This window comes from Mobula hypostoma, chromosome 20 (assembly GCF_963921235.1).
Source record: "Mobula hypostoma chromosome 20, sMobHyp1.1, whole genome shotgun sequence".
Taxonomy (NCBI): domain Eukaryota; kingdom Metazoa; phylum Chordata; class Chondrichthyes; order Myliobatiformes; family Myliobatidae; genus Mobula; species Mobula hypostoma.
Genome location: NC_086116.1, coordinates 24,742,264 through 24,755,401, shown reverse-complemented (window position 1 = coordinate 24,755,401; position 13,138 = coordinate 24,742,264). Strand labels below are relative to the sequence as shown.

The window sequence follows — 13,138 nt, the reverse complement described above, 5'->3', positions numbered from 1 at the left end:
AACAATTACATAATTCTCCCTTACACTTGTGCTCCAGAAAAAATATTAAACAATCTTAAATCACACATTCTCAAATTATTCTGCTCCGGAAAATTTAGAACAGAGAACTACCACAAGTTGTACTGCTCATTGAACCTGGTAATGCCTTCTTGTGTTAATTTTCATATAACTGCACTGTAGGAACCTCCTTTCAAACATCCCCTTTACTTAATTTTCATATGTAGAAGAACCAAACTGCATAAAAGGCAATTAACCTTCTGAGTGAAATTTGTTAATATGTGAAAGCATTAAAATGCCATATCATTGGACTGTTAGCTGATCACTTGCTTCCTTTTGAAATTATTTAGCCTCAGCTATTTTCTTAAAATATTTGACTATGCCCACTGGGGACATGCATGTTGTGATAGAAACATAGAAACATAGAAAATAGGTGCAGGAGTAGGCACTTCGAGCCTGCACCGCCATTTATTATGATCATGGCTGATCATCCAACTCAGAACCCCGCCCCAGCCTTCCCTCCATACCCCCTGATCCCCGTAGCCACAAGGGCCATATCTAAATCCCTCTTAAATATAGCCAATGAACTGGCCTCAACTGTTTCCTGTGGCAGAGAATTCCACAGATTCACCACTCTCTGTGTGAAGAAGTTTTTCCTAATCTCGGTCCTAAAAGTCTTCCCCTTTATCCTCAAACTGTGGCCCCTCGTTCTGGACTTCCCCAACATCGGGAACAATCTTCCTGCATCTAGCCTGTCCAATCCCTTTAGGATTTTATACGTTTCAATCAGATCCCCCCTCAATCTTCTAAATTCCAACGAGTACAAGCCCAGTTCATCCAGTCTTTCTTCATATGAAAGTCCTGCCATCCCAGGAATCAATCTGGTGAACCTTCTTTGTACTCCCTCTATGGCAAGGATGTCTTTCCTCAGATTAGGGGACCAAATCTGCACACAATACTCCAGGTGTGGTCTCACCAAGGCCTTGTACAACTGCAGTAGTACCTCCCTGCTCCTGTACTCAAATCCTCTTGCTATAAATGCCAGCATACCATTCACCTTTTTCACCGCCTGCTGTACCTGCATGCCCACTTTCAATGACTGGTGTATAATGACACCCAGGTCTCGTTGCACCTCCCCTTTTCCTAATCGGCCACCATTCAGATAATAATCTGTTTTCCTATTTTTGCCACCAAAGTGGATAACTTCACATTTATCCACATTAAATTGCATCTGCCATGAATTTGCCCACTCACCCAACCTATCCAAGTCACTCTGCATCCTCTTAGCATCCTCCTCACAGCTAACACTGCCGCCCAGCTTTGTGTCATCTGCAAACTTGGAGATGCTGCATTTAATTCCCTCATCCAAGTCATTAATATATATTGTAAACATCTGGGGTCCCAGCACTGAGCCTTGCGGTACCCCACTAGTCACCGCCTGCCATTCTGCCTAGATATTAAGGAGTATTAGAAATCTTATAAGTTTGAACATCCATTTTTCTTCCTGGAGAGAAGAGCAATGCCGGTCACTTTCTGGTCATTTTGTGTCACTACAGAATTTCAAAGTGAGCCTCCAATCCTGAACCAGTCCTGTGTCCATGATATGACTTTTGCATCTGATGCATCTGGAAAGCTGTTATTTTAACACATTTTCTGGGTGTGCCAAAATAAATTAGTAGATCACTATTAGTTGTACCAATGAAGAGTCGACATAAAATAATAATCCTTTATCTGTTATGCCCTTCCAGAAACTATTATAGTCCATTGCAATAACTGATGCTAACCGTTCTAGACTGTTTCAAGGACTCTGCGGTTTGATGTTTAATATTCTTGAGTGCTTTTCGCTTGTTTTTTGCCGCTTGCGGAATTTGTTCTTTATTTGGGGTATTTGATGATTTTCTTTGAACAGGCTCTGATGTTTCGTTGTTTCATGGCTGTCTGCAGGAAGGTGAATCTCCAGATTGCATATTTTGATAATAAATGTACTTTGATCTTTCATCTCTCGTTAACCTCCAAACTCATTAAATAACTTTTTTCAGTTCATTAAACAATTTATTCTTCTGAAAAGGTTATTCCTATTTATTAAATTACATAAAATCCATTGACTTTAGTATTAAAGTATCATTTTCTTTAATGACAATTCAGTTTCAATAACTGCAGGTATTGTTAAACAAATTACAAAATATGATCGATCAAATATTTATTAAAACTTGTCATTCTGATCACTTTGGGATAATTTTATTCTGAAATTGATTAGAAAAAATCATGATGGGAAACTATTTTGTAATTTGAAAATTAACCTTACACTCAAAAAAGGCTGGATCTCAAAAACCAGTGTTAAGCTCCACTGTAAATATTAGGGTATGTTTGAATACAGGGTTTAAGGAAAGGAAGAGAGATGTGGTCTTCATATGTTTGGATTCCAGTCTCCTTACAGATGGATGATTATTCGTTCTGGTTCTGCTGGTTCATAGCCTCTTACCAAGCTGAGTGACAGGTTACATCACAGGCTCTTTAACAGGTAATACCAGTCTTCTGACATCTGCCGATTCCACCCTGGCTTACCTCTTGTGTGTACATGGAAGGGCCAAGCTTCATTATTTTACCACTGCCAAGACATTCTTCATCCTTGTAGAGCACAGCAAACTGAAAATCAATGTATAAAACATTTAAACATACATAATGCTTACTTACAAATGCAGCATTTTAATAATATTGTCCCTAACATGTAAAATATAACTTTACTTATTTTATTTAGACAGAATAGGCTTTTCCGACCCTGTGAGCCGCACCATCCAGCAGCCCCGGACAACCCCCGATTTAACTCTAACCTAATCATAGGACATCAAGATAGCACTCCACTGGATTCATGGGCAGAGGGAACGCGGGAGTTCAAGGTCAACTTAGCACCACACTGTAGAGGCAGAAATGAGGACCCTAAACCACACCAGGGACAGACAGAGATGAAGGACCTTCATGGCTACCCTAAACACCAGCGGTGTACTGGGCAGTAAGGAAGTAATCACGGGATAATTACAATGACCAGTTCATCTGCTAACCAGGATGTCTTTGGACGGTGGGAGGAAACTGGAGCACGCAAAAAAAACCTACACATTCCACAGGGAGGATGTACGGACTCCTTACAGAGGACGTCAAGACTGAACTCCAAACTCCGATTCCCTGAGTTGTAATAGCATCGTGCTAACCACTACGCTACCATGGCACCCACACTTAAGCCATAACCAGTAAGCATTTTGTTTTTTTTAATTGATGGCAAGAAAAAACTGAAAAGACTTCACTAAGTTAGCTGAAGTAAGACTTTGTTATTTGTCTCTATGTGAGGGCTTTGAGCCAAGCATCTGTCAGAGCTTCCAAAAGTTGTGAAATAATCCTTTTACAAAGGGTATATAAATTCCTCTGGAGCCAGCAAATTTGTACGTTGACAGAGAAGCTCCATTAATTTTCAGCAGCCTGTAGTACTTTGCTTTAAGATTACTCAACGGTGTAATCCATCAGGCTGAATGACAAGAGGTTAAAGAATGAGAATAATTACCATTAAAATTTTAAAATAATTAAATTTGATTCAGTGTATCCTCTTTCACCCTTTAACTAGCAAAGAGGTTAATATTACATTTTTCCTCAAGTAAAATATCTTTACTTGAACTCATGGAACACAAGATTTCAATAGAAAACAAGAGTACAGACATTTTAGTGATTCAATCACTTAATTAAAACATTTTCTTGAAAGCTTCAGAATTAATGTTAGTTAATTATGCAAACTAATCACGATTAGCTAGTTAACATTTTATTTAAAAAAGCATGTATTTCATGGCCTCAGGGTGTCTCAAAGCACTTTAAAGCCATTGAAGTCACTCTGAAGTGTGGGCACTATTGTAATTTTGACTGTCGTTTGTGCTCAGCACTGTGACAATGATCAGTTAATCTTTTTTGATGATTGTCAAGAGGCAATATACTGTGCAGGATATGAAAAGACACAGTAAATTAGAAATAATGCAGACAAACGTATAATAAAACCACAGTACTGTGCAAAAGTCGTAAGCACATAAATAAAACTAGGATGCCTATGACTTTGTGCACAGTACTGTACTTCTCTGTGGGGAGCGAGTTTATAAATCCGGCAGGAGCAAAGGATATTGAGAATGGCGAGGGTGGAGCGTCATGGGAGGGGTGTGGAACAGGTGGCAGAAAAGGAGTGCAGGGGCAGGAGGGGGTGCAGACACAACCAGCCCTGAGACACCAGGCAAGGTCATTTAATTCCAAACAATTGGTTTACTGATCATTAAAGAATGTCTCTCTGGTGCTTCCCACTCCCTCCCCTCTCCCTTCCCCAACCCAACCATGATTCCCCTCTCCCTGTCCCCTTCCCACTCTCAGTCCACAATACAGCTCCATATCAGAATCTGTTTTATCGTCACTCACATATGTCATGATAATTTTTTGTGCGGCAGCAGTACAGTGCAATATATATAATTACTACAGTACTATGCAAAAGTTTCATACAGTATATGGCTAGAGTGCCTAAGTGTGCCTGAGACTTTTGCACAGTGCTGTCGTTAATCAAAGAAAGCATCAGATCCAGCCTAAATTTTAGACCTTAGTCAAAGGCTATATCATATTGAACTGTTTGCTTTTAGTACTAATAAACTTGCAAACTCAGAATCATTTCTAAAATGGTCTGAAACTTGGGGTCCAATTTTTGATGCCAAACCAGGAACACTGAAGCCTAACTGCAATGGTGCCATTCAAGTTACACAATTAGCAAGAGATAAAAAGATCACACACCTCACTGATACTAAAGGTTCAAGGGCATATATTCTACATATATTATCATCAGTGGCTAAAATTATCTAATAAAAGAACTCTAATCCTACAATTACGCTTTGACCAGAACTCAAGTTGGATTGCATAATATAATGTAACTACTTTGTAAACCAGTCCCCTAATGATAAAAGCTAACATGCCATTGATCTTTTTAATTATCTTTCCATTGGATCATGTTTTCCCTTTCTGACAGTTCAACCTGAAGTACTGCCTTTGAATAAATTATCAAATTGAAGCACTGTTTGCTTTTTCAAGTAAATTATAAAGATATTTCAGCACTATTCGAGAATGACCAAATTCTCCCAGTAACTTTGTGCATACCAATTGCTTAACCAAGGGAATCAAAGTAGATTTTCTCCTTTCATATTTGTGTGTATTTTCAAGATCATTATCGTTATTGTCAATATGTGCTGTGGCATATGATGTGGGTGATTATGGTCTTTCCACGACCATGATTGTTCTTTCTACAGAAGTGGCTTGCCATTACCTTCTTCTGGGCAGTGTCTTTACAAGATGGGTGACCCCAGCCATTATCAATGCTCTTCAGAGACTGCCTGCCTGGCATCAGACGTCGCATAACCTCAGATCTTGTGATATGCGCCAGCTGCTCATACGACCATCCAGCACCTGCTCGCTTCGCTTCACATGACTCTGATGGGGGTGGGGGGGGGGGGCTAAGCAAGTGCTACACTTTTCCCAGTGGTGACCTGCAGGCTAGCAGAGGGAAGGAGCACCTTACACCTTCTTTAGTAGAGATGTATCTCCACCCCACCAAATGCATTTTCACGGTAGATAGCTAGAAATTTACTATAATGACCTATACATTTGACTTCCGCGTCACCCATCCATTACAATAACAATGGAGTGCACTACGGAAAATCTTCACTGAATACAGGAAACCGGAACAAATATTTTAGCTGCTGTGTGGAAAATTAGATAGGTGAGCTGGGGAAGCTGCAAGTCAAACCTCACATTGTGTACCCAACAAAATGCAAAGGATCCAGCATAAATAATATCTCCAAAGAGGATTGGTTTAGTTTAATTTTTTTTAAAAACCACCATAAATTCGCGGGGGAACGAAGAGTTATCAAAGAACTAATTTTGCCAACACACAACTGGAAGATTCATAACCAAAGTATTTTCCATTTGTACTTGAAACAGAAGAATACGATGAAACTCACTTGTCCTGGTGTTGGTGCTCTGACTGGTTTAGCAAGAGTCACCAAAACTGTAAGATCTGGGTTTAGGGTTAATTGACACTGTACTGCAAGAAAAAGAGAATACATGATATAAAACCTTAATTCCTGACACTCAGCATACAATGCAAACTTGTTAAGTAAAAACCAGGAGGTTCACAAGAATGAGCCTGGGAATGAAAGAGTTAATGTATGAGGACCACTTGATGGCTCTGGGCCAGTTCTCACTGGAGTTTAGAAGAACGAGGGGGAATCTCACTGAAACCTATCGAATACGGAAAGGCTTAGACAGACTGGACATGGAGGTGTTTTCTATAGTGGGGGAGTCTAGGACCAGAGGACACAGCCTCAGAGAAGAGGGATGACCTTTAGAATAGAGATAGGAGGAAGTTATTTAGCCAGAGGGTGGTGAATCTGTGGAATTCATTACCACAGATGGCTATGGAAGCCAAATCATTGGGTACATTTAAAGTGGAGGTTATAGGTTCTTGATTACAGAACATCAAAGGTTACAGGGAGAAAGAGAATGGGGTTGAGAGAGTTAATAAAGCAACCATGATAGAACGGCGGAGCAGACTCAATGGGCCAAATGGCCTGATTCTTCGTCTTATGGTCTTCATATGAAGCCAGCAATAAGGGCAAAAATGTCAGGTACTGTATTATTGAATTTAGTGCTACGTCATGTTGGTAAAGAGAAAACACTGTTAAAATAGATACATTTTCTTTATTCACTCTATTTCCTATCAATAGGCCCCAAGAGAATTGAGTGTAGCCAGTCTCAGGAAAGAGCTTAATAACCTACCACGTTCAGATACACAACTATATAGTCATCTCAATAGAATAGTTGCAGAGCTAATAATGGAAACCAAATTAAATTATAGATAGCAGAGCAAGCTTCAACCATATAACATCGCCTGTAGCTATTTAATCTTTATGGCAAACACAAATGGTGATAATACTTTATTATCCATCCACAGAATGAATAAATCTTTGTTAAACATCAACCACAGTAGTGTTGGTTTTGACACCTGTAACAACACCCCAACAGGAAATTGGTTGACAAATTCATGCGTTTTGCTGATACTTGCCTAACGAAGAACATGTAGGGGAGTATTTGATCAATAATATTGAATTATGCACAAATATACTCTATATAAATTAACATTTTTTAAAAACATGGGTCAACGTATGCCCATATCATCATGTAAAGAAACAAAACCTATTCTTTGCAGATACACACATGCTAAGGCCGACCATTTCTTACCAAGAGGCATTTGATGCTGGAAGCGAAAATAGCATTGCATCACTCCATCCCTGAGCAGTTCCGGAGGTGGGCTTTGAGAAATCCAATGAACAGGATCAATTTCAAGTGAGCTCCTGTACAAAGCTGGGTGGTAAGTACCTGGTGCCTGGCAAACAACAAATATGGATTATTATTACACATAGCCTTATACTTTGAACAACAGACTGACTCAGTTGTAGGAACTTCACTGCAATTTTTAGTTACAAGACTGTAGAGTTGCATGATTACCATAAATGATTTGACCAGTTCTCTTCTTAAATCTGTTAAATTTCTCTTGGACAATATTGAAGTTTCTTGTTTAGCAAAAAGATCAGATTAAATTTCATGATGAATTAATTAGCCATACCTAAATCCAATTCTCCAGATGGGGATCTGGCTAATGATTCACATAGTATTAACAGAACCCATTTTGTATTTAATCCTTATGCTAATTCAGTTTAGTACTATATTTGCACTGAACTTACAGATTTAAAGTCTGTGCTGAAGGCTTCACTAATTTATCAAAAGTAACCACAAAAGGTTTTCCTAGTCATTGGTTTTCCTTCGCTGTTCCACTTAACATATCCACCCTTGGATATTTACTCCTTTTTTAACCATTTAGTTACAGACCAATACTCAACATCTCACAACACGCTGGAGGAACTCAGCAGGTTGGGCAGCATCCGTGGAAACGATTAGGACGAAGGGTTCTGGCCCGAAACGTTGACTGATCGTTTCCACAAATGCTGCCTAACCTGCTGAGTTCCTCCAGCATGTTGTAAGTGTTGCTTTGACCCCAGCATCTGCAAAGTATTTTGTGTTTGATACTCAACATCTTCCACTTGGCTGTTTGATCATCACACTGAAGTTCTCTTTGGCAGAGAGAAACTCTGTCCAATTTGTCTAAAATTAACACTAAAGTATTATGAAGCATTTGGGAAACCGGAACAATTTCTGAAATGTCTTGCCCTACTAGAAAGGAGGCTGTGCTGATTCCGGTTCTGGGGTACAAAGTTGACCAAGTAACAGTTGGAAAAGAATGATCACGCTATCAGAAGATAAGATTTGTAACGGAGAAGAGCGAGGAACAATCTAATGTGGAACTTCTCAAATGGAAAAAGTTCACTTCAAAAGGGTGAGAGTGGATCTAGCCAGGGTAAAATGGAACCACAACTGGACATGAATCACTGATTCTTAACAAGGACCTGTTTCAGGTACCATCCTCTATTATTAAACTTGTTACTATCTTATACATGAGTCCTGTAACACTCACCACAAACACATCACCAGTTTTAATTTCTTTATCTGTGACAAACCAAGCATCTCTTTGACCACCTATCCTGGCACGCTGTCCCAAAGTGAACAGAAACCAACCTGAAAGTTAACATAAACGGAGCACAAAATTATAAATGCAGTGGTTAGCACAATGCTTTACAGTACTGGTACTGCCTGTAAGGAGTTTGTACGTTCTCCCCGTGACTACATGGGTTTCCTCTAGATGCTCCAGTTTCTTCCCACAGACCAAAGTACCACCAGTTGGTAAGTTAATTGGACATTCTAAATTGTCCAGTGACTAGGCTAGGATTAAATTCAACGATTGCTGTGCGGCTTCAGCCTTGAAAGGCCAGAAGGGCCTATTCCGTGCTGTAGTACAATAACTAAAATTAATAACATAATGAATCATAGTCTGTATGCTTGTAATGAGTTGGTCAACTTGTCCTCCGCAAAAATTTCAAGAATGGACATGCATTAAAACTATTAAAAAGCATAAATGCTACTTTTCTGATATTGATTTTCAACATTTATTTCAGATTTTTACAGAACAGTTATAAAAGAAAATATAGATTTCAATATACCCAGAAAATGTAGGAATAAAAAGAAATGAAAATAAAACAAATACTGGAAATCTGAAAACACTGGATATATTCAACTGCTCATATAATCTCCGTCCTGATACCGTCTGATTGCTGAGTATTTCCAGAGCTTTTGATTTTATTATAAGGCAGCAAGTAGGTTAGTTAGCCCTTAAGACAATGGCCAGGTACAATTTTATTTGGATGATTGGCCGCAATTTCCTGGCAAAAAGACCAAAAACTTAAGCCTAAAGAGGTTTAATTCAGGCTCCGTGAGGTGAAAGATCTTTTTAACCTGACAGTTACCGTGTAAGGTATTACATTTACACAATGTACATTCCAATCTATGCACACTTTCATATGAATATTTCCATAATACACAAGGTACTAAGTTTATCAATTGAGAAGGCTTGACCTACATCACATCAGATTTTTCTTTATATTAAAAATGCTTTAAGTCACTAAATGTTATTTTTTGGAAAGCTGCATTAAGATTGAGCTTCAAATCAAGCTTCATAGTACAGTAGTGTTGAGGTCCTCTCTGAAATGCCACGCTGAAACTAGCTTCTCAGAATTCTCAATATGTGCGATAAAAGGCTGATGTTTGCAGCCAGCAAACAAAAAGCAAAAGACCCATCACAGACCTACTGTCACTCTGTTCACTGCTGCTGTGTAGTGATAGGAAGGGGAAGAAGATTAACAGCCTGAATGGGCACCTCAGGGAACCCAAAGACTGAGTTATCCTGCCAGAGGTTACTAGGGAGATCTCGATCAGGACATGAATGCAGTTTCTGAAAGCCTGCACTGTATTAAAATGCCAAGATCATTCTGCCTCTTCCAGTAGACTGAAAGAAAAGTAGATGAAATCTCCTCTCCTCAAATATGGGTTAGATGATTTTCTGAAAAAAAGCCACGGCAACAAGCTGAGTTCAGCAACAGCCTTAAACAAACTCGGATCATGGAAGCTGAGAATGACTATACCGTTAGTCTACATGCAAAGCAGTCTAGGCTTACCAGCAAGGCTGTTACAGGAGGAAATAATTTTTTTGTGGATGAAGAACGTTGTTTGATTGTTGGCCCTTTAAACAACATTGGAGTATTGAGGTTATTCAGTTAACTGATTTTTTACGAGTAAACAATGGGATTGAAAAATTCAAACAGATACTCCACAGCTTATGAATATCTCATGTACAGCCCAAATGTATGAATGAACATTTGGGTACTTGTAAACTGTTTGGGTTATCTTCAAACTTCTCTCAATATTGGGTGCAAGGGAGTAAGTTACAATGGTAAAAATCTGCTTTGAAACTGAAAATACCACTTTAAAATGAACAGATAATATTCCTGGAAAACACAGCGGAATCTAGAAATGTGTACAGATTTACCTTACAATATTACCCAAGCTTTCAACTTAATGACATAGAGTACAGCACAGTACAGGCCCTTCGGCCCACAATGTTGTACCAACTCTTAAACCCTGCCTCCCATATAACCCCCCACCATAAATTTCTCCATATACCTGTCTAGTAGTCTCTTAAATTTCACTAGTGTATCTGCCTCCACCACTGACTCAGGCAGTGCATTCCACGCACCAACCACTGTCTGAGTAAAAAACCTTCCTCTAATATCCCCCTTGAACTTCCCACCCCTTACCTTAAAGCAGAGGTTACCCCTTGTATTGAGCAGTGGTGCCCTGGGGAAGAGGCGCCGGCTGTCCACTTTATCTATTCCTCTTAATATCTTGTATACCCCTATCATGTCTCCTCTCATCCTCCTCTCCAAAGAGTAAAGCCTGAGCTCCCTTAATCTCTGATCATAATGCATACTCTCTAAGCTAGGCAGCACCCTGGTAAATCTCCTGTATACCCTTTCCAATGCTTCCACATCCTTCCTATAGTGAGGCGACCAGAACTGGACACAGTACTCCAAGAGTGGCCTAACCAGAGTTTTAAAGAGCTGCATCATTACCTTGCGACTCTTAAACTCTATCCTTCGACTTATGAAAGCTACCACCCTATAAGCTTTCTTAATTACCCTATACACCTGTGGGGCAACTTTCAGGGATCTGTTGACATGTACCCCCAGATCCCTCTGCACCTCCACACTACCAAGCATCCTGCCATTTACTTTGTTCTCTGCCTTGGAGTTTGTCCTTCCAAAGTGTACCACCTCACACTTCTCCGGGTTGAACTCCATCTGCCACTTCTCAGCCCACTCCTGCATCCTATCAATGTCTCTCTGCAATCTTCGACAATCCTCGACACTATCCACAACACCACCAACCTTTGTGTCATCTACAAACTTGCCAACCCACCCTTCTACCTCACATCCAGGTCAGTAATACTTTCAGAGATGTGTGAATAAATTTCTCACTTGTCTTTTAAAAGACAAGTGCCATAAGTGACAAACTGCCATAATTAATTAAGCATTTGGCAACTTTAAGCTATTCTAATTAATTGAACGTACAGATAATTTACAAGTAGATCTTAATTTAAGTTCACCTCTATATTTCCAGTGCCATTTACAGCCCTTCTCATAATATTGGTTACTGTGGTTTTTAATGGTGCATTCCAAGTTAAAACTCAGTAGTGCAGTGTACTCAGAATGCTTCCAATATTACAACAGTGTAGTCTCCTGCGGGCTTGTAACTCTTACAGATGAATGGGCCAAATTCATACAGTGTAACACTTGGCATGGCTCCTATTCCAGTGTGTCAATAATCATTATGCCAGTGTTAATAAGAAATAGAAGGGTGGGTGATCTAGATCTTGTAGCTGGTTTAGCAGATTGTTTTGCTGCATTACACAAGAATATCGGTGTGATGCAGAGTTCATACCCTATGGGAGCTGGACTGGTTTAGGATGCTGAGAAATAAATTTTCTACAGCCAGAAGGAACAAAGAATAAGCAATCCAACGTGAGTTTAAAAGACAGCCAATTACAGAACCAAAATGGCTTACTTTTTTCCTAATAAACAAACACATTTCAGCATTCATTTTCTTGGATATTTTAATTACCTTTATGAGTTCCCATTATTTTTCCATCTTCTATAGAAACAAAATTTCCAGGACGAGGTTCTATATACTATGGATTAGAGAATGAAATAGTTCATTACATAAAAAATTAAAATCATGTTTTATATAAATATTCTGTCAAACCTCTACATAATAAATGCATTTGTGTTTCACTGCTCAAAAAAAACCCCTGTATAATGACTGAATCTAGCACAAACTAGTGGAATAATTATCTTTCTGAATCCTTCTAGCATATTTTCCCATTCATTTTATTCAGGGTTCCAAATAAATTACATACAGTATATACATTTTTTTTATTTAAAATGTAAATTTTAGTAATATTTCATTAAAATAGTAAACTTATTATGGCCCATTCAGAAACTCCTGTGGTCCCCAGTTTCGTATTTTTATTACTTGTGGCCACTACGAAATCCGGCATGGACTTTGGGGCAGGGGGCATTTGGCCCACATTGAAAACCACTGCTTTACAAGTCCGAAGTAAGAGGTGAGTATTTTAAATATGTTTCCAGATAGCACAAGTCAACAACACTTTACGATATAATATTTATATCACATTAGGAATTTCACTTCAACCAGGATAGCTGATGTAAGCAATTAAAATATTACATCAGAAATGTTATTCAATACTTTAAGTATATATTAGCAGAAAAATAATTAACTCACTCACACAATATTTTATGTCTACTAACCAAATGAAGCCCTCAGCCAGTTTAAGGTGATTAAAATCAATGTTCTCAGTCAAATGAAGATACAAAATGTTCAAGTAAGATTAATGCCCATAGAAAATTTTTGCTTGTAGTGGACAGAGACTACAGCCTATAAGTAAATCATAATATTTGTATTCTTGATACTTAAACAGTGTAAAAAGTGAAATAATCCTACTTTCTTACAGGGATTGATGCATTACAAAGTAGCTCTAATATAGAAATTATAT

General features: G+C 38.8%; 1 protein-coding gene across 1 annotated transcript in view; it reads right to left on the bottom strand.

Moving 5' to 3' along the window:
- Positions 1-1,264: 1,264 nt before the first annotated feature.
- The window catches only part of trmu (tRNA 5-methylaminomethyl-2-thiouridylate methyltransferase), a 38,155-nt gene continuing 26,281 nt past the window's right edge, over positions 1,265-13,138 (bottom strand). The window contains exons 7-11 of the mRNA XM_063072148.1: positions 12,187-12,253; positions 8,591-8,691; positions 7,300-7,444; positions 6,021-6,103; positions 1,265-2,643 (exon numbers count right to left, since the gene is read on the bottom strand). Coding sequence (XP_062928218.1) covers positions 2,512-2,643; positions 6,021-6,103; positions 7,300-7,444; positions 8,591-8,691; positions 12,187-12,253 — 528 coding nt within the window. The 3' untranslated portion in view covers positions 1,265-2,511. The remainder of the gene's footprint in view (positions 2,644-6,020; positions 6,104-7,299; positions 7,445-8,590; positions 8,692-12,186; positions 12,254-13,138) is intronic.